The sequence below is a fragment of the Pristiophorus japonicus genome, chromosome 26 (genome assembly GCF_044704955.1).
Source record: "Pristiophorus japonicus isolate sPriJap1 chromosome 26, sPriJap1.hap1, whole genome shotgun sequence".
NCBI classification, from domain to species: Eukaryota; Metazoa; Chordata; class Chondrichthyes; family Pristiophoridae; genus Pristiophorus; species Pristiophorus japonicus.
Window position 1 is genome coordinate 20482659 of NC_092002.1, and position 22126 is coordinate 20504784.

A 22126-nucleotide genomic window follows, 5' to 3' on the forward strand; every position below is an offset into this window, starting at 1 on the left:
GGGGTGAGGGAGGGCCAGAGAAGGTTAACAACGAGAAATTAGCCCAGATGGTCGCAACACAATGGAATTCTCTGTCGACTGGTCTAAGGATCACTGAGTTAGTGGGAAGACCATTGTCAGCCTTCTGAACTGTGCGGATATAAGAGTCCTTGAGAAGGGAAAGGAGACACAACTGAAAGAGAAAAACACAGATAAAGAAAGAGGACATAAGAACATAAGAAATAGGAGCAGGAGTCGGCCATTTGGCCCCTCGAGCCTGCTCCGCCATTCAATAAGATCATGGCTGATCTGATCATCGTCTCAACTCCACATCCCTGCCCGCTTCCCATAATCCTTGACTCCCTTACCGTTCAAAAATCTGTCTATCTCCACCTTAAATATATTCAATGACCCAGCCTCCATAGCTCAAAGATTCACGACCTTCTGAGAGAAGAAATTCCTTCTCATTTCTGTCTTAAATGGACGACTCCTTATTCTGAAACTATGCCCCCTAGTTCTAGATTCCCTCATGAGGGGAAACATCCTCTTTGCATCTACCCTGTCAAGCCCCCTCAGAATCTTATACATTTCAATAAGATCGCCTCTCATTCTTCTAAACTCCAATGAGTAGAGGCCCAACCTGCTCAACCTTTCCTCATAAGACAACCCCCTCATCCCCGGAATCAACCTTGTGAACCTTGGCGGAAAGAAATGAGCTGGAATTGTGCAGACCAGAAACAAACTCCGACCAGTTCCATCTCCTTGTTCAAACCTGACTAGAAAATGGTGCAAGTTATAATATGTTGTTCTATAAACAGATTTATTGAGTGTAAAGGGTCCTCACTGATCCATTCTCAGTGTCCGCCATTCAACCTAATTGTCTCAAGTATTTTCTGTTATTACTGGTAAACTATGAGTTACAGAGAGAAAGGTGAAGGTGTTTCCCTAGTTGGGCTTGTAGCAAATACCTAACACGTTTCAGGCATTAACACTGGAAAATTCTATTTGATCATTTTTGAGTTAATTAAAAATGATTAATCTTGCTGCCTATGTTTATAAATGGAAGAAAATGAAAACGAAAGGCGGTAAATCGGAATATGAAAATACATTCCCAGGTACAGCAATGCAATTGGTTACATTGCCCCTGTGTTCTTTAATAAACAGAGGCACTCAGATAGCGGCAGGACTTTTAAAGAATTATTTATTCCCAGTTTTTCCAGTTTTTTTTCTCCTCCCTCTCCTGAAGACTCCAACTCTTCTCTGGGTCACAGATCCTCGTATATGGAGTCCCCCTCCGACCTCCCACCTCAGTGCCCATTCCTCACGGGAGAAGCTGGTCGGAAAGGCCCTAGAATTCCCGATTGGCGTTATTTTAATACCAACGTTAATCCGTTCATAAAACCAAAAGGTCAAAACAAAGTTTTGAGGAAAATCTAGGCTTGGTTGTAGGTGGGCTAATCGACTAAGGAAGGCATCACAGCTGACCCTGTCCTCACCAGACATCCGTACATCCAACACTTTCCAGTAGCTGTCACGGGATCAGGATCAGGAACCCTGGCTGATTTTTCCACTCTCAATTCCAGGGACATTGGGGTAGATTTTCATTGATTTCAATGGCAATTAAAATCAGGATGTTTCTACAATGGGGGCGAGGGGGCCAATCTGCAATGGCAGTTTTGCACGCCATTGGCAACTTAAAGATCTACCCCATTGAGTCAACAGCCCCAGACTAAGATTCCTCATTGGCGATAAATACAATAGTGTTATGTTCCAATGCAAATTTACTCCCAATCATTTAGCTGTGACAATTTTACAAATTGAGCCTTTTACTGTGGCCACCTGTAATGTATTTGCTTCATAGGGTCTTAGCGTAAGAATTCATAACAACACATTTCTATTATGAACTAGTTGGTTTATTAACAAAGGTTTAACAATCGCACGACACATTGCTAGTTCATCCACTAGGCTCACAACTGCATACCTCATCGTGGATGACCTGGACCCAACTGGCTGGGGTTTTATTGAGTCTTGTGAATATCACGTGACCGGGCTAAGCCACTCACAGTGCAATAACTGCACAAACCCATGAGCATGCTCCTCAGGTGCATACATTACACCAGCCTTTCGTGGAACTCGAGTGGAAGTGTCCTAACTGTTGGGCGGCCAGGACACCCAGCGCACAGGCAAGGGGACAAAAGTGAAAGAGCAGCTGTGAATCCTGGAACTCTAAAATAAGATCAGGAGGTATTGCAAATGCACAGCAGCTCAGTTGGAATCTGAGGGAGAAAGCTAAGCTAACATTTCAGATGAGAACTTGTTGCTTCTGATTAAATGTCCCAAGGGCACATCATCCGAATCAACGCTCAGACCTGATTTCTTTTGCTACAAGTAACTCCGCTCGGTATATTATGGGCGTAACTACGCTCGGTATATTATGGGTGTACCTCCGCTCGGTATATTATGGGTGTACCTCCGCTCGATATATTATGGGTGTGTGGGTTGTGATTGCAATGCAGATCTAATCTCGAGCTCCACTCATTGCCTGAAACCCTCGGCCAAATTCCTTGGAATCAGTCTCGCCCAGGATTGCAATGTTCTCCTCTCGCCTTCTCCTGATTTCCTTTAGGTTTCTGTTTTTCTCTCTGTTCGAGCCTCCTGCATCACGCGGCACTCCCCAGCCAAATCAGCAGCATGGTGGCAGCACTCCTGGGATTTTGCTAGTGTGGAGGTGCGTGAGAGAATTATCTGGGTTGACGATACCACCGGCCCCACCCCCGCTCCGCTTCCCCCCACACTGTGGAGATGCATCTGGTCTCCAGCCAGTGTCACCTCCAACAGCACAGTTGGGATTGCCAATGTGACCTCCTGCGAATCGCAGGTCAGACTTTGCCTGGCCTGACTACATCCTAATTTGAAGTCATGCGCTGTGCGGAAGGAAACGGAGTGTGATGGGCTGGTCCTTTTCTCAGACTGATCCATCGCGTCTCACGGTAGACTGACTCGGGAGCAGTGTGAACAGCACCAATGTCCTGGAGCATCCCAGCTTGTCCTCGGATGTATCCAAGTAGTTAAGACTAGGAAGTGGAAGAATTTGGGAAAGGGGAAAGGATAGAAGCACATGCGATCCCTTCTTCTGAGCATGGCGTGCCACTGTTTCTTAAATAACACTCTCGTATTGTATCTGCAACCCTTCAGCTCCAACGGCAACTGGGCATGAGCTGTTCAGTCGACAGGTTGAAGTGTGGGCCCCATCACAAACTTTCTCAATGCTGTTTGCAACCCCTCCCCTCTAATTCTTTTTTCTTGAAACTCAACTCCTTTGCTTCTGCTCTAACTAGAACAACTTGATCGTGTTGAGGAGGGCATGGACCAGATCAACCAAGACATGAAGGAGGCAGAGAAAAATTTATCAGACATGGCAAAGTGCTGTGGCCTTTGCGTTTGCCCCTGTGCCAAGTAGGTACTGGCAATCACGGGCCGACACCGGTCCCATTGAGTCAGGGTTCTGTGACAACCTTCTGTGTCCATGTCGTGCAGTTTTTTTTGTCTGTCTTTTTCTCTCTCCTTCACCCAACAAGTCTGCTGTTCTTCAGAGGGATGAGGGAACCCCACACTGAATGGGGCTGGCGTAAAGCGTGGTATGGGTGCCGATTGGGGACATCGCTGTCCAATATCGCGAAGCTCCCCCCAAGAGCACCCTCAGCCCAGTTTGCACTGGCCTGGTCCAACCCCGGTCAGTTTGGAGGGTTCGCTGATCCCCAGCTTGTTTTGTTTGTCGTTGTCTGTGGAAACTAACTGTCTTCCTCATTCAGAGCAACTGGAGAGGATTGAAGAGGGGATGGATCAAATCAATAAGGACATGAAAGAAGCTGAAAAAAATCTGTCGGATCTGGGCAAATGCTGCGGCCTTTGCTCGTGCCCCTGCAATAAGTAGGTGTCAACTGTCGGTCCCAGGGGCCACCTGCCTGCCTGCATGCCTGCCTGAAACCTGCTTGCTCAGAAATAACACGGTTCCATACGGCCGCTGACCGACTCATAACCCGCCTGCTGTAGATGAGAAGCAAGAACCATCGCCTCCAAGCCGTTAGCTTTTGCATTCCCTGAGACACTCATTCCACAAAGCCCAATAAGGAAAATGGACCATTTCGAACTTACCCCGCCAACAGTACCCTATCAGCAAAGTTTCTGATTGGCTGGCCATGTAGAGCCATGGAGATAAATGCTGAGCAGAGATTTACCAGAATCTGAGGGTGGGGCGTTGTACACCTCTCTCAGGGCGCTAGGCTGACTGAGCATGGGAAAATCCCGAGCTAAACAACGGCCTCGGAGCGCTGTAAGAGAGGACGCGGGGAGGGGGCGGGCGGGGGGGACCTGAAAATAACCCATCAAAAACATTCCCAATAAATAACTGTCGCCACCACCACATAAATCGCAAAAAAACCCAACCACACGTACCCGAGGTGGCCATTACTGACCTCACTGCGGCCGCTACAGCTCGGAGCACCCGCTGCCACAGGCAGTCCCAGCAGGGGGCGCTGTGGGGCGCTGCGGGTCGGGCGGGAGCCAAAAACCGAGCCGGTGTCGCAACCCGGGGTGTTACACACCGGCTCGCCTCTCCCAGGCGGTACTGCTCCACGCCCCTGCCCAAACCGGCCCCCGAAAACACCCGGCGGGGCGCTGGGAGATGGCCGTCTGCCTGGAACAGCTCACCGCCGCCATTGCCCCCCCCCCCCCTCCGGGGTGCTAACAGGGGTGGAGGAAGACCGAAAATCCCGCCCTCGACGAATAGGAAACACACGAATTTTATCTCATTCTAAGCATTATAGGGGAGAAACACAGTGGAGATGTGCAGAGCGTTCAAACTTCCTTCCATGAATAAAACGTGTAATTTTCAGTGTCCCATAAAGAGTGTCCCACCATTATAGCTGACATCAATATCTGAATCACCACAACCAAGGTAGGTCTTTTGCTTAATATCTTGTTTTGGTGTTTGGGGTCTTCTTATCATGGTGACTGAATGTTGTCTAGTGACTGTTGGTCAGTTTCTAGATTGGTGGGCATGTCGCAAGTTACAGCAATCTCCGGTGGATTAGCACCTAGACATCAAGCAATAGTTTCCATCTCAGTCCCGAGTGTTAAGTGTCCTAAATGTCAGGGCAATCGGTGGAAGGCTTTCTCCAAACCTGTGACACCAGCCTTGAGTGGATTTGGAGTACCGAACCTCTGAACTCGCCAAGCCTGAAGCCACAAACTAATTATTCAGAGGTGTTTGCTCTTTGGCAGAGGAATGGAGAAGAGAGCTTTGTACTGTGTTGCATACCTCAGTCAGGCCAGATCCAACAATGATTGATGGCATTATTGGAGTCAAACAAAAATGTACTCACACCAGTATTGTCCTCATTCTTCTTGATAACAGCGAGGCGTTGAAGAGTATGGTCAATGCCAGTAGCTGTGCTCGTCAACAGTCGGCACTTGCATAGGTCCATCCTCCATTGGGCCTTCAGCATCCTTGATTGTTTTGTAACCTCCACAGAGTTACAGTAAAAAAAAATTGTGAAAGTCCGTCTGAAAATCTGATAATTTCCAGCTCCCACTCGAATCAAAGGACACTTGCAGTTGTAATGTATTTGCTTCATGGGCTCTTTGCTTAAGAATTCATAGCAACACATTACTATTAAGCACTAGTTGGCTCAAGGACAATTAGGGATGGACAATAAATACTGGCCTTGCCAGCGACGCCCACATCCCAGGAACAAATAGAAAAGAAGGTCCTGCATTGGGGAGAGTCCGAGTGGCAAAATCTATCGGGACAATTTTGTTTTCACAATTCCACCAGGTAGGGAGGATCCAAAACAAGAAACCAAACATAACTTGGCAGCTGAAGTGAAATGAGGATGGCAGCATGCATGGCCCACATTCTACAAGTTACTTGAGTCATCTTCCAAAAACTGGACCATGCCTGTCCCCTTTAGGCCGTAGTTTTGATTGGTTCATTAATGCTGGTTCCTCCAGCGGGGGTGCCTGGAAGATATTCAGTGGACATTGCTGTTTCCATGGCCCGTGTCCTGTAAACCTTCAGAACCGTGACTTGAAATTCTTCCTTACCTCCCTCATTTACTCAGTCTGATTCCTTTTCCCTTCCCGTTTCTCAAAATATCCTTGTCTCTCTCCTTCCGTATTCATTCAGTGCTTGTCTCTGCTAACAGGTAGTCACTGGGGCTTTTTATAGGACATCTTTGGGTTCCCGAAGCATCCAGTTTATGAGATAGAACAGACAAGCTTTGATTTGCACCAATTCTGGAGCACTGGTTAGATAACTTGCCAATGCGTTCATCTATTTTGCCAAATTTGGTACATATTTGGACAGAAATGAAACGTGTCAGGATTTCATGACATGAGTAAAATGCTATCCACCTGTCTGTGCTGTCTGATTAGATTGCCAAACCTGCTCTAGAAATAAAAGAGTATTGTTGTCAAGATTATTGGCTGGGAACATTTTCCAGCACATTTCCGTCAGTCGTTTGTTGCTGCATAATGAAAAATTAACTCACAAACTAACCTCCTGTGTTATTGCTCTGAGACTGGGAGCATGGCTGTGATGTTGAACACCAGGCTGGCCCGTCTCTTTAAGCCCACTGCTCAGTTATTATAGTGGGACCCACAGGGTAGTTCCTTGTTGATTGGGGAGGTCAATTAGACATGGGGTAAGTTGTTTGTAAATTTCAGGCTCCAGCTCACAAGAACCCGGGAGGAAATGCCTGGTTTTCCTTTGCTTTAAGATTCATCGCATCTGTGAAAAATAAAGATGTGGTATCTGGAACGTGATGGCTTTGCACTAAATACAAAATATATAGTGAGAGATAGATGGGGAGACAGACGGGGGGAGACAGACAGGGAGACAGACGGGCGAGACAGACAGGGCGATAGACGGAGAGACAGACAGGGAGAGACAGACACGGGGAGACAGACATGGGGAGACAGACACCGGGAGACAGACACGGGGAGACAGACAGGGAGACAGACAGGGCGATAGATGGGGGAGACAGATGGGGAGACAGACGGGGAGACAGACGGGGGAAAGAGACGGGGATATAGACGGGGGAGACAGATGGGGGGAGACAGATGGAGGAGACTGGCAGGGATGAAGATGGAAGACAGATGGGGAGACAGACGGGGGGAGACAAACGGGGAGACACGGGAGGAGACAGACGGGGAGACGGACGGGGAGACGGACAGAGGGAGACGGACAGAGGGAGACAGACGGGGGAGACAGACGTGGGGAGACAGACAGGGACACGGATGGGGAGACAGCTGGGGAGACGGACAGGGAGATGGATGGGGGAGACGGACCGGGGGGGACAGATGGGGAGTCAGGCAGGGATGCAGACGGGGGAAATGGGCGGTGTTTATAGGCTTGGCAGCTCTGGTCGGGGGTATTCCTAGCGTTTTCATCACATGACTTTGAACCGCCCCGCCCCCACACTCTTGCCATTGGTCCATCCTTGAGTGCACTGCCTTCCCATGGCCAATTGGAAAGTGAGCAGACTCTCCCTTACCCGATTGGATGATTCTTGGCTGTCAGTCAAATAGCTTTTTTTCCCTCCGTGTCCAATAATTTTATACTTGATAAATGAAAATACTCAAAGAAAATTTGTAAAAAATCATAAATCAGAGTGATTTTTCTCCCGGGTGTTGCTGGTCCATGGTCCTGGAGATTGACCTTCAATCCCTGGAGATGCCAGGGCAGTGCCTGAGGGTTGGCAAGTAAACCCTAGGGATTTGTGGAGGGTGGATTGACCTGAAACAGTTGATGTTAAATGGTGGTGATGTCCTGTAACTAGCCCGAGTGAGGAGCTGGATGTGTTATTTCTGTATGTGTCTGTACTCTGTCTCTTCTGCCTGCTGCAGTTCAAGGTTCCGTGAGCAGTAGTTGGTTTCTCCGCATGGTTTGATTGCCCTGGCCTGCATGATGGGCCTTTCGCCTGCTACTGTCAGGAAGGCAATTTAACGACAGGCAATGTTCCCTGTCGAGTTGCGGAAAGTCCGTGAAATTGTGGAGGGGTGCGGATGGCCCAATGAATATCATGCAAGTAGTTTGGGAGGCTTTTATGAAATTCTTCTCAAGTCCCGTGACTTTCCGTCACCTCAGCAGAAGGGAACAGACTACATAAAGAATGTACATGATTCGTGCATGTTAGGAGGGATCTCTGAGAGTCACTGGCACAGGGACATTACATTATCATAGGCAGTCCCTCGGAATCGAGGAAGACTTGCTTCCACTTGAAAAATGAGTCCTTAGGTGGCTGAACTGTCCAATACGAGAGCCACAGTCTCTGTCACAGGTGGGACAGACTGTCGTTGAGGTAAAGGGTGGGTGGGGAGTCTGGTTTGCCACACACTTCTTCCGCTGCCTGCGCTTGATTTCTGCATGCTCTCGGCGATGAGACTCGAGGTCCTCAACGCCCTCCCGGATGCACTTCCTCCACTTAGGGTGGTCTTTGGCCAGGATCTCCTAGCTGTCAGTGGGGATTACATAAGGTGTTGAGAGACCCTCTTCTATCCAGGGTTAACTGTTTGGTGTATCTTTATTGTTGACTAAAGTGTCCAAGAACACACAGCCTCAAATAGGGGTATCCAACCCACCTTAGAATTTCAGGCCTTCTAACCCAGGCAGCTCCGTCCGATTCACACCTATGTTCTCAATTTGTTGGTTGACTTGTTTGAACTTCATGGGCAAGAGGTTTAGAAAGGGTGATTGTTACACACATAGGAGAATGATGGGCAGGAAAAGGCCACCTGAGCCACCAAGCCTGCCTCACACTCATCATGGCTGGAGCATCATAACTCGACATTTCCCCTTCCCACACCCTACCCCCCCTCCATGTCATATCCCAGTTTGTTCCGCATCGCCCCGTAAGCACCTCGGCCTCATGAGAACTCAAACGGCGATACATTAATCATCTCCGGGAGAATCTCAGTGAGGGTTCGCCAATCTCCGCAGAAACTATGGACAAATGATGTAAGCATCCATTTACCCCACTTTTCCAGGGTTTCTGCCAAAGTTCTGTTTCCCCTCCGTCACCAGTGCTATGAGCCATTCCTGGGTCAAGAGGCTGGTAGGTCCATGCAGTTCTCCATACTCTTCATCTAACCACCAGGGTTATTCTCCTTCTCTGTTCCGAGCGTTGGGTTTACCGCTCGTGTCCAGTGCCCCGAGGTACCAATGTCTCTGCACCCTCCCTCAGGTCAACACTTCTCCCAGTGTAGAATAATGTTAAACTGGCAATCGAAGTCCCTCCCGAGAGCCCGTCCAACTTAAAATGCAAGTTCTTTGCTCTTGTGCGTGTCGAGTTGCCAACTCAAATTGGACATATTCCTGGAGGTTTCATCACATGAACTGCTGCCAACCATCCCACCCAGTCACACTGCACTTTCCCCCTATCCTCAATATGTTTGTAACTAATAATCAAAGAAAAATCGAAACAAACCCACACATAATTTTGTTAACGCCTGCTCAGATTTTTCTCCCGGGTGTGGCTCACAGCAGGATCACCTTTAATTCCTGGAGATTCCAGGCCAATCCTGGAGGGTTATCAATCAATCATAGGTGGTCTCTCGAAACGAGGATGACTTGCTTCCACACCAAAAAAAGGACGATTCAGATGTTTCAATGAAGGACCCGAACTACATCCTGAAGGGTGGAATATGCCTGTGCGTGGATTTTTTTAACGTGGGGTGGCCATTGAACACCAGCCACCACACGGACTTGACAGAGCTAGGTCTTAGTCCAGCGGCAAGGGTTATCCAAGACGACTGGAGACCTGTTCTGCTGCATGGGCCTAGTGCGCACACATATCGCAGTGTGGGCTGGTCTGTGATGCCCCTGTGTCCCCAGCCCCGAACGTGCGCCTTCCCTGGGCCTCGATCACGTCCCTCACCCTGGAAGGTTAGTGACAACACTATCTACATGGCTGAAACCACTGCTCCCTCCATGGTCTACTTTGGCCCAGTGCAGCACACGACCTTGACTGTAAAAATGAAGGGGAGTGATTGGGTGATGCCAACCTATGGGTTGGAAGAGAGCGAGGACAATGAGGTCCAAGGTAGTTAGGTCCTGGTAAGAAATGAGCTTGAGACGGGGGGGACGACGAGGATAAAGACCTGAGCCCAATAAAGCGCGATTGAGCCCAATACAACATCTGCGGTGAACCAACAGAGCTCCTCCAACCCACTCAAACACAGATTAGTTGGGCCAGTCATGACTCATAGAAACATAGAAAGTAGGTGCAGGACCCTTTGAGTCTGCACCACCATTCAATATGATCATGGCTGATCATGCAACTTCAGTACCCCATTCCTGTTTTCTCTCCATATCCCTTGGTCCCCTTAGCCGTAAGGGTCATATCTAACTCCCTTTTGAATATATCTAGTGAACTGGCCTCAACAACTTTCTGTGGTAGAGAATTCCACAGGTTCACCACTCTCTGAGTGAAGAAGTCTCTCCTCATCTCGGTCCGAAATGGCTTACCCCTTATCCTTAGAATGTGACCCCTGGTTCTGGACTTCCTCAATCGGGAACGTTCTTCCTGCATCTAACCTGTCCAATCCCGTCAGAATTTTATATGTTTCTATGAGATCCCCTCTCATTCTTCTAATGCCTTAGTATGATTCAATAGTTCTGTACCAGCTCCGTTGGGCGGGCCACATTGTCCGCATGCCCAACACGAGATGCCCAAAGCAAGCGCTCTACTCGGAACTCCTACACGGCAAGCGAGCCCCAGGTGGGCAGGGGAAACGTTTCAAGGACACCCTCAAAGCCTCCCTGATAACATGCAACATCCCCACCGACACCTGGGAGTCCCTGGCCAAAGTGGAGGAAGAGCATCCGGGAGGATGCTGAGCACCTCGAGTCTCATCACCGAGAGCAAGCAGAAAACAGGCGCAGACAGCGGAAGGAGCATATGGCAAACCATATTCCCCACCCACCCTTTCTTTCAACCATTGTCTGTCCCACCTGCGACAGAGACTGTAATTCCCGTATTGGACGGTACAGTCATTTGAGAACTCACTTTTAGAGTGGAAGCAAATCTTCATCGATTCCGAGGGACTGCCGATGATGATGACACAACAGAGCCACTCAGAACCTTACATTTCTCATTAAAAGCATGTGGCAGTTTCATTAGAAGGCTTTTGTGTCATCGGGAATAATGTGCTTGCAAATAATTAATTCCTGTTGGCAAGCATTACAGATGTGAGGTCCTTGTTGGCCACAGAATGATAACTCAATCCACTCCTCTCAAAATGGGCAGTGGGAGCCTTTAACTTTCTCCCTCTCCTCTCAAGGTGCTTACCCATGCTGGGCACAGTTCCAAAAGTGCCATTCACCCTCTGGGACATTCCCCTCGTGACCCTGTGTGAGCACAGGTAGTGTTAGCAAGCTATTCAGCTGCCAGGGTTTCCACAACATCTCCACTCTCTAGAAGCAATGGCGATCTGTAATAAGTCCCACTCCAGAGACTTGAGCACATAAATCTAGGCTGACACTCCCAGTGCAGTGCTGAGGGAGTGCTGCACTGTCGGAGGAGCCGTCTTTCGGACGAGACGTTAAACCCAGGCCCCGTCTGCTCTCTCGGCTGCACATGAACGATCCGTGCAAGAGCAGGGGAGTTCTCCTTGGTGTCCTGGGCCAATATTCATTCCTAAACCAACACCACCAAACAGATTATCTGGTCATTATCACATTTCCGTTTGATGTGCGCACAGTGGCTGCTGCGTTTCCTACATTACAACACCAAAGCTGTTCATTGGCTGGAAAGCGCTTGAGGGCCTCCTGAGGTGGCTAGATAAATGCAAGTTCTTTCATTTTGAAGAGTTCTATTGCCGGGATCTGTTTGAATGAAGCTCCATTTGTAATGCTGGTGCTCACTATTTCGTTGCTTGCAAGCCAGTAATTCCTGCGAATGTGTCACTTTGAAGAAAAGTACATTTCATGTTCACAGCACACCACCATAATGCGAGAAAGAGCAGAATCTCTTAGAATTTGTACGTTAACAAGAAGGTGTTGCCCAGAGCGTTAGTAACTATTGTGTCTGTATCTGATGCCATGGGTTGTCCACTGGCCTGTGAGAAGAATATGGACATGTTGTGCAACTCGGAAGGTGCTGGCTTTAAACCATGGTGATTTGAAAACAACCCAAACTACTTGTACATTTTTTTTGCCCTTCGAAGGTTAAAGAGCTTTGAGGCAGGAGGAGCCTACAAGAAGGTGTGGGGGAATAACCAGGACGGTGTGGTGGCTAGCCAGCCAGCTCGAGTGATGGACGATCGGGAACAGATGGCGATGAGCGGTGGATACATCCGAAGGTAAAAGATTTTGTTAGAAGAGCAGAGGGTAGAAATTTCTGTCGGTGCAGTTGGCTCGTGTTATGCCGGCATGGTAACTCTCTGTGGGGACGAGAAGACGTTCAGTGAATGGATCCAGCTCAGACTGAGGTGATCAAAGCTTTCACTCTGCCTGATGACAGGCAGGATCCTGTGAGAGATGGGTTTGGGAAGTTAGTACATGTGTGAGCCCACAGTAGGGTTGCCAACGCTCCTGTCTAGTCCTGTGTCAGCCGTGGCTCAGTGGGCAGCACTCTCGCCTCTAGAGTCAGCATGTTGTTGGTTCAAGTCCCACTCCAGGGACTCGAGCACATAAATCTAGGCTGACACTCCTAGTGCAGTGCCGAGGGAGTGCTGCACTGTCGGAGGTGCTGTCTTTTGGATGAGACGTTAAACTGAGGCCCTGTCTGCTCTCTCAGGTGGATGTAAAAGATCCCTCGACACTATTTTGAAGAAGAGCAGGGGAGTTATCCCCGGTGTCCTGGGGCCAATATTTATCCCTCAATCAACATAACAAACCCAGATTATCTGGTCATTATCACATTGCTGTTTGTGGGAGCTTGCTGTGTGCAAATTGGCTGCTGCACTTTGGAACTATCTCCTTACCCCTCCAACATACTGTCTCTCTCCCATTCTTTAATACCTTGAGAAAAATACAATATTTTTTAACACAGTTCCAGTCACCTCTCTTAACTCTCCCACTACTTCTCACTTCCCCTCTCTGAAGCTGCTCATTGTGTTTTGTGCATCTTGAACCCAATTAATTAAATGAAAACGCCATTTGACCGGTTGTAAATTTCTTATAAAGGGCAACGTTTGGTTTTGCCAAATAATGTGACTCCAGCCTCTGTGAAAATCTAGAAGTTGGCCAGTTACCTGGACGTTTGGTCCCAGCTCACCAACGTTAGTGGTTCCGATCTGGCCTTCAGTCGGGTGTATTGCGGTCAACTTGGGTCAAACTAAAGCCATCCATGAGCAAGGCACCCAGGATGCCCACGTTCCCCCCCCCCCCCCCCCCCCCCAGTTTCAACGTCTCACCTTATGCAACTTGTCTGATTTCAGAGTCACAGAGGACGCTCGGGAAAATGAGATGGAAGAAAACCTGGATCAGGTGGGCAGTATCATCGGGAACCTGCGACATATGGCGCTTGACATGGGTAACGAGATCAGCTCTCAGAATACCCAGATTGACCGGATCGTGACCAAGGTAAGAACAGCGAGGGGTGGGGGTGGGGCAACATCCAGATCGACATAGCAGGTCAGAGACTTTAGTGCAAGATGGTTTCACAGTGAAACCAGGGTTTCAAATAACATTTTAAGACCCACTGTTTTGGTGTGTCCCTCAAACATCAACCATTGGCAAACATCAACCATCAGGCCATTATCAGATTATGAGCTAGTTATTCAAACAAACACAAGCTTCTGTTCATAAAATTATTAGTTGAGCTTGGGAAACTGTGTTCGACACATAGCGAACACAGCAAGCCGTGTCAGACCCATACCTAGTGCAACCAATAGGAAGCCCCATTACTTGTTACAATTCAGTACTTTCGGGAAACACGGCAGCCAATCTGTGCTCAGCCAGGTCCCCAAAAACAGCAGTCAGATAAAGTGTCAGATACAAAAGCAAAATACTGCCGATGCTGGAATCTGAAATGAAAACAGAAAATACTGAACATCTCAGCGGGTCAGGCAGCATCTGTGGAGAGAGAAACAGAGTTAATGTTTCGGGTCGATGACCCTTCGTCAGATAACCTGTTGTGGAGATTCTGGTTGAGGGATAAAGGTTGGTCCAGTACATAGGGGAGAACTCCCCTGCTCTGTTTCAAAGTCAGGACTGCCATATGAGGAGAGATTGGGTCGACTAGGCCTGTATTCACTAGAGTTTAGAAGAATGAGAGGGGATCTCTTTGAAACGTATAAAATTCTGACGGGGTTGGACAGACTGGATGCGGGGAGGATGTTTCCCCGGGCTGGGAAGTCTAGAACAAGGGGTCACAGTCTCAGGATACGGGGTAGGAAATTTAAGACCAAGATGAGGAGAAATGTTTTCACTCAGAGGGTGGTGAACCTGTGGAATTCTCTACCACAGAATGCTGCGGAGGCCAAGTCACTGAATATATTTAAGAAGGAGATAGATTTCTGGACACAAAAGGCACCAAGGGATATGGGGAAAAAGCGGGAATATAGTGTTGAGATAGAGGATCAGCCATGATCATATTGAATGGCGGAGCAGGCTCGAAGGGCCGAATGGCCTACTACTGCTCGTATTTTCTGTTTCTATGAAATAATGCTATTTGAAAGACGGCACCTCTGCCACTACAGCACTCCCTCACTACTGCTCTGAAGTGTCAGTCAGGCTGGGTTATGTGCTCTTCGCTTTTGCTTGGAGTAGCTAAAAACCCAAGCACCAGTTTGTCCATTATAGGAAACGCACCATTGGATGTCCAATTATCAGACGTATTTTCCGCCATTGGCAATTAACCGGCAAAGCAATACCAGGTGTAGTCAGGGAGCTTGAAGTGAGCTTTCCTGGAGATACCTGTGAAGGTTAGGCCATTCCATCATCCTGAGTGACCTTGGATTGAAACTGTAACCACTATATACACAAATGAGCTTAGACAACAGCTTTAACTTAGAAACCTTAATAGAGCGAAACGTTCCAAGATGCCACACGAGAGAGGGAGCGGGGGTGGGGAGCGGTGAGATTTGGACATGGAACAAAGATTAGGAGTTCGGAGAGTTGACCAAAGAGTTGAGTTTTGAGGAGGGTTTTGGAGGTGGGATGAAGACAGAGGGGGTCACTGGACTGAATTGCAGAGAACAGGACTACGATGGAGGGAGGTTAAAGTGTTAGCTGTGGCTCAGTGGGCAGCACTCTCGCCTCGGAGTCAGAAGGTTGTGGGTTCAAATCCCACTCCAGAGACTTGAGCACAGTAATCCAGGCTGACATTCCCAGTGCGGTGCTGAGGGAGTGCTGCACTGTCAGATGAAACGTTAAACCGACGCCCCGCCTGCTCTCTCAGGCAGATGTAAAAGATCCCGTGGCACTATTTTGAAGAAGAGCGGGGGAGTTCACCCTGGGGCCAATATTTATTCATCAGCCAACATCACAAAATCAAATTATCTGGTCACTATCACATTGCTGTGTGTGGGAGCTTGCTGTGCACAAATTGGCTGCCGCGTTTCCTACATTACAACAGTGACTACACTCCAAAAGTACTTCATTGGCTGTGAAGCGCTTTGGGATGCCCTGAGGTCGTGAAAGACGCTGTAGAAATGCAAGTCTTTCTTTATGTTGGAGGGTTGGGGATTGATGACAAAAACAGATTATCTGGGTCATTATCACATTGCTGTGTGTGGGAGCTTGCTGTGCGCAAATTGGCTGCCGCGTTTCCTACATTACAACAGTGACTACACTCCAAAAGTACTTCATTGGCTGTAAAGCACTTTGAGACGTCCATATGGTCGTGAAAGGAGCTATATAAATGCAAGTCTTCCTTTATGTTGGAGGGTTGGTGATAGATACACGTGCAACCCTAAACTCCTTGTGTTCTTGTCCCCAGGGTGATATGAACAAAGCTCGCATCGACGAAGCCAACAAGCATGCCAACAAGATGCTAGAGAGTGGCTGAAGAGACGCTGACGTATCACCTAACCCCCGCTCCTACTGCCAGATTCCTCCATCCCATCCTCCATTGCAGCATCTGAATGGTCCGGAGGGGCAAAATCCCTGTGCTGTGATAGGAAACCACAAGGTTCAATCTCATTCTGTACAAGTTATTTTATAATTTCCTCAGTGTAGCAAGATGTTCCAGTTGTGGAAAGTGTATTTTTTTAACGTGGATTTGTATTATTGCCTGTCCAAAGAGTAAATCGGGTGTATTTACTTTTTTAATCTTTGTACTTGTCGGAGTTTTTTCATGTTTGAGTCTTTCTCTGTAATCATGTGATTAAAAAAATGGGCACAACCAACTAGAGAACGAGCTCGGTGTACACAGTTGAATCCTGATAAACACCAGGCAGTTCCTGCGGCCTTCTCGAGCCAAAGGGGCTTTAACCCGTAATCTCCCGTCCGAATAAATCACGGGGGAAGAAGATTGTAGCCAGGAGGAGGCAGAGCCCAGGAGGGGATTGGGTGTTGCTTCTTCTGTGGTCGCAACTCTTTTAAATACAGGCGATTTGCTGTCTCTCTCTCCACAGAGGCTGCCTGGCCTGCTGAGAATCCTGCAAACAAACAAAAAAAAAACGTTCGCAGAAAACCTAACAAAATCAAATCACGGTTTGGTTTCCCGGGGCGAAGATGCACTCAACTTCACCGCTCGTGGAATCCAGTGCTCCCAGCTTGGGCAAACTGGCTCCTTGTGATAAGGAACCCCCCCCCCCACATGATTCACGCGTTTCTCCTGCACAAACTGCGCTGGTTGTCGAAAGCAGAAGACTGCGGATGCTGGAGTCTGGAATTAGAACAGAAAATGCTGGAAATCTCCACGGGTCAGGCAGCATCTGTGGAGAGGAGGCAGAGTTAACGTTTCGTGTCGATGACCAAGGGTCAGAACTGACCAGTTGACCAGTTCCGACCAAGGGTCATCGACCCGAAACATTAACTCTGCCTCCTCTCCACAGATGCTTCCTGACCGACTGAGATTTGCAGCACTTTCTGTTTTTACACGTGCTGTTTGCCAGATGTCTGGTGTTTTTTTGTGGCGGGGGTGCACCTGAGATTTCGTTGCCCGTGCCATTTCCCCGATCAGTACTCCTGGCGTGTTCGCCCCTCCCCGCTCCCCCCACCACTTGTTAAACCTTTCCTTGACTTCCGTCGAGGAATATTCTGCTAAAGGCAGGAGCCCCTTTCCCTTCAATGCAGGCGGGGTGGGGATTGGCACAGCCCGTCAGGAGTCCCAAAGCTTATATTTGGTGGGTGTTTATCAGGACATAACTGTCGGTGTTTATATTAAAGAGACAGCCTCTATCCCGGAAATCTGCTTTTTCTTGGGGAATGGGGTTTTGTGTATGTGTGTGTGCATGTGTGTGCATGTGTGTGTGTGCCTCAGATAATCTGTTTTATTGAAAGTGTGGGGTGAAATTCAAGACCTTGTTTTTTTGTACCTTTTCATTCACCGAAAGCCAATAAAGCGTAGAAGTAGACTTAAGACATTCCGGCCAATTTTTCGGCAAACCCGGAGGTGGGGGTGTGGTAAGAGAGGCGGGGTTGGGTGGAGGAAGTGTAAAGACGCGAGGATGCAGCTCAGCACCCAACCCCCACCGCCCCCCCCCGTCATTTCCCAGCTCCCAGACCCAGCGGTGTCCGTGATATGCAAATCGGGCAAGCCCGAACCTGCGTTTTCCGCTACTTCCGTCCGTCCGATGTTGGACGCCGTGGCAACCCGCTCGACGCTCTCCCCGCTCTAATCTGGCTTTTCCGCATCTGTACCCGAGAGTTTTTACAGGGAAGCCTTTGGAGGCCTGACATGGAAAAAAACTCTCCCTGACCCCCAACCCCGCCTTTTCCTGCGGTACTCCAGGGTCGGGGGGGGGGGGGGGGGAGGGGGGGCACGTCCATGGAAGGCGGAGCTCCCACCTCAAAAAACCACTAGAAGACAACACTGCCCCTTTAAGAAATGTTCCCGCTACTTGTCTTTCTCCAGTTATACTCGAGAGTAGTTAAATGTGCGATATTTGCAGCAAACTACTTTCTTAAAATACCGAAGCGATAGATAAAAGGTGGCAGGGAACAAGAGGCCTTAGACCCGCCCCCCCCCCCCCCCCCCCCCGCCTCCCCCCCCCCCCCCCCGCCTCCCCTCCCCCACTCCACACAGTGGGACGGGGTCCATGGGAAGCGATAGTGTGACTTTGTTTGTGTGCTGCTCTAATACAGTCGTTTTGTACAGTGAGAGGGGTGGTGCTGTCTCTTTAAGTGCTCGTTGCGTTGTCGGTTCACTGTTACCGTGGTTACCTGATGGTTTTTCTGCACCAACGAAAGTTCCGCAAACGTCTCTCTGCAAACTCATCACGCCCTGAACCCACCCCCCGCTCCCCCTTCCCCCGCCCCCTCACACAACTCACTGGCCTTGCAAATGATCTGCATGTGACCTGTGCGAAAGTGTAAATGGCTTTGTTTGTTCCCCGTTCCCCGCCCGAACCGTCACCAGTGACATTGTGGTGAGCAAACGGCTTGCTACCCTTCGCCCCGCTCGGAGATCTGTTCTTCCTTCGCCGACTGAAACTATGCATCTGTTAATAGCGCATGTCAGTGTTTGAGCCCATGGTACCCTGCCTCTGCTCACAGGCCCAGAGTTACACCACCTCCTCATCCCCCCCGAGCTTGTCTTCGCTTTTGTTAGTAATCTGTACCAAGACCCAGTTACCCAACTGGGCTCTTAAAGCAAACCCTAAACTTAAGAGGGAGTTCGGTCTGAGCATTTCACCTTTTCTGGAGGCGATTCTTTCCTCAATCGCGCTGAGATTATCGTTTCCCCCCCGCTCCCCCCCCCCCGGCCTGATCCGGCTCGCTGCTCCGTGGCTCGCTGTGCGTCCTGTTTGGGTGCGTTGTGCATCTGAGGATCGGCGAGGCGTTTTTTGTCGATTCTCCTTATTTAGTTCCGAGACCAGCAACGAGAGAACTCTAGCTGATGGAGGATTGAGATGAGCTGTCATGGCCAAGGTGGACATTAACCGGTCCAGGCAGCGGGCGGTCAAGGGGGTCGTTCAGCCCGACTGCCTGCCTCTCTTCCGCGGTTACGTTCGAGCCGGGGTGTCCCCGGAGATGGAGCACGCGATGTCCAGCGGTACGCTCGCGGCCTTCCGCGAGAGCTGGGCGCCGGAGTGACTGGCGTGCACCATCACCCCCGGCAACCAAATTTTAATTTGACCGTTTAAAGTTTAATTTGTTGTTTTTAGTGCCCCTTTAATAACGGGGGCATTTGATTTACAGGTTCAACTAAAATAGTTGAGTCTGAGCCGGAACGTTCTGTCCCCATGGCCATCCCCTAACCCAAGATACACTGCATGAACAAAGGCAAGATGGCCGCCTCCCATCGAGCCACTCCGAATCAAACCTTGGTTCCTTCCCTGTTACACCACCACCACAAAAGAGTGGAGACTGATTTTATGCTTCATGCCCATAAGGTTTTTAATTCCACGGGTTAAATTTATTGCCGTGAAGAAAATCAACTCAATTTGGCTCTGTGCAGTTCAGCGCCAAAGAGCGACAGCACGAGCAAGGGCCTGCTGTAGGCAGCACTGACCCTGTCATAGTCACCGTGCTGATACAAGGACTGCAAATCCGAGATAACAAGGGGGAAATAGGGAAGCTGCACAACAGCTTATCGAAAGAAAAAGCTAGCTTGGTGCTGCATTCAGTCGGCCTCTGCTGTGCATTGCCTACATTTTCGACCCTCAAGGTGTTGTCGGAACTCCGGGAGCTGCTGCCATCAGCAGGCACCCCGGTGTTACTGCGATAATATTGGAAGTACAATGGTGGACCTGCATCTTTGATGTGGTCTGCAGCCAACTGGACGTAATAAAGTAACCGCTACGGTGAACTCCTGCTTTAAGTTTGGTTCCCTTTAAGATTTTACAATAAGACGTTGTTTGTGTGAAGTATTGTCTTGAGTATTAAAGGTCAGCTGAAAAAAAAACTAGCATAATCATGATTTCAACCGTTTAAAACTGAGTAAGCACAGATTGAAATTCCTCTCGTGTCCTGCTTATCTTGACTTCAATGTTTTGGTATGAATTTTGTTTTTAAGATGTTGCAATACCATTGGATAAACTATGGGGCGATGCATGCCTTGCCGACACAGTGTATTGGACATGCGAACCTTTCATTTTTGATGGGCAACTTTACCAGGGGGGATTTAAACATTAGTATGTTGAAATCATTCGTTCTATTGCCTTGTTTGTTATCCCCCTCCAACTACTGTGGTTGGTTCCGGACTGTTTCTCAACTCCGTGCTCACATCACCCAGGTTAGCATGGCATCTTTTAACTCCCCCCCCCCACCCCTTTCTCCATTTGCTGAAGAAGACGTCCGGTGCCTTCTCAGTGGGTCGTGGTTACGCCCCGAGGCTGGCCATTGCCGACGGCCCTGAAATGCTACAAACCAGCATCGGCTGTGGGTTCAAATCCCCGTCCACGGCATTTGGAGAATTCGACTTTCCGATTTTTGGATCAATAGTTGGGATTAGTAATTTGTCGATTAAACACCCAGCTGGTTTTGCCTTTAGGGGAAGGAAACCTGCCCTCCTGTCACGGTCTGGCCTATAGGCGACTCCAGTCCCAAGCCAGTGCGGCTGACCCTTCGCTGTGACGTGGCCTAGCAAGCCCCTCAGTTGTAACGAGCAGGGCAACTCGGGATGGGCAATCAACGCTGGCCTGAGCCACGCCCACATCCCGAGAATGACATTTAAAAATAGCTGATGTCATAGCAGACCAGAAGCGAAGAGGCCGCGACTGACCTGTGTCTCTTTCTGAGATTTTTCTGTCGTGATTCAACCCCAGGTCTTAATCCTCATGCTCTGCCACTTTGCCCTCTGCACCTTTCCCCGTCACCCATGGATTGCAGGGTAGTCTTAAACACACTGACGTCTCCGTGGTAACCGTCCGCGGTTCCGTTTTGGTCGAGTTAGCCACGCACGCGCTCTCCCCTTAAGGTATCTGGCACCCGCCACCCTTAAACCCGCAGACTGAAGGGGAAAACGGGCTTGAGAGTTACCCGTAACTCTGTTGAGGGCTGCTCGGCCTCGTGATTCCCGTGGAGGGATGTGAAGATGTGGTGGGCTGTGTTTCAAACGTACTAAATTTGCAACCCAGCCCACCACTGGTTCATTCATTTCCCAGTTTCCCTCTCCCAATGCCTGCCACTCTCGATGGCTCTGTAGTTATTGGCCGAGCTTAATCCCAAAGACTGTGACGTCCGTTGTTGGACCGTGAACAAATAGCAGCGCATGATGGAGGGCGGGGGGCCGAAGATGCAAGTGGATTGAAATCATTGGGTGTTGATGAAGATGCCATGAGAAAAGAAACAAGCAGGACCGATCAGTGTTGGGGGGGAAATGCTGGTGAAAACACCAATCTGATGTAACCCTTCCCCTTCCTTCCTCCCACAACCTGGTGTTGGGAGTCTGAGACTCTGTGTAAATTTGGTTGCAATTGTAGTAAACTATATCATCTGAACCAAAATAAAATCAAGCCTGTGGGTACTGCGCTGCTGTTTACTGAGTGAATGGAGTAAGAGGGAGCTGGGTGGGGTCATGGGTCAGAGCCTGGCCTTTCACCTCTGGAGTAGTGTGTTCATAGTTTTGTGTTGGCCCAGTAATGAAGACCAGATGAAGCCACGGCAAGGTTTTATTTAAAGTTTATGTCGAGACCGAAATTAAGTGGCATCCTTAGATCTTTATTATTTAATGTATTGAGCATATTGTATGTTTCCCGGTGGTTACGTGGGCAGATACAGCAGGAGCTGCGAGGTCAGGGCGAAGGAGCAGCGAGACACTGGAGGGACGTGATCAGGGCCCAGGGGAGGCGCGAGTTTGGGACCAGGGCCCCAGGTGCAGCACGGGCCCAGCCCACACTGCGATATGTGTACGCACTAGGTCCATGCAGCAGAGCTGGTCTCCAGTCGCCTTGGTTAACTCTTGCCACTGGACCAAGACCTAGCTCTGTCAAGCCCGTGTGGTGGCTGGTGTGCATCGGCCACCCCACGTTAAAAAAAATCCACGCACAGGTATCTTCCACCCTTCAGGATATAGTTCGGGTCCTTCAT

The 22126-nt window shown here is 49.2% G+C and overlaps 1 protein-coding gene across 1 annotated transcript in view; it reads left to right on the forward strand.

The window, feature by feature from the left end:
- LOC139239099 (synaptosomal-associated protein 25-like) overlaps positions 1 to 16199 on the forward strand; it is a 111113-nt gene extending 94914 nt beyond the window's left edge. The window contains exons 5-8 of the mRNA XM_070867623.1: positions 3318 to 3435; positions 12208 to 12342; positions 13423 to 13567; positions 15927 to 16199. Coding sequence (XP_070723724.1) covers positions 3318 to 3435; positions 12208 to 12342; positions 13423 to 13567; positions 15927 to 15995 — 467 coding nt within the window. The 3' untranslated portion in view covers positions 15996 to 16199. The remainder of the gene's footprint in view (positions 1 to 3317; positions 3436 to 12207; positions 12343 to 13422; positions 13568 to 15926) is intronic.
- Positions 16200 to 22126: the final 5927 nt, after the last annotated feature.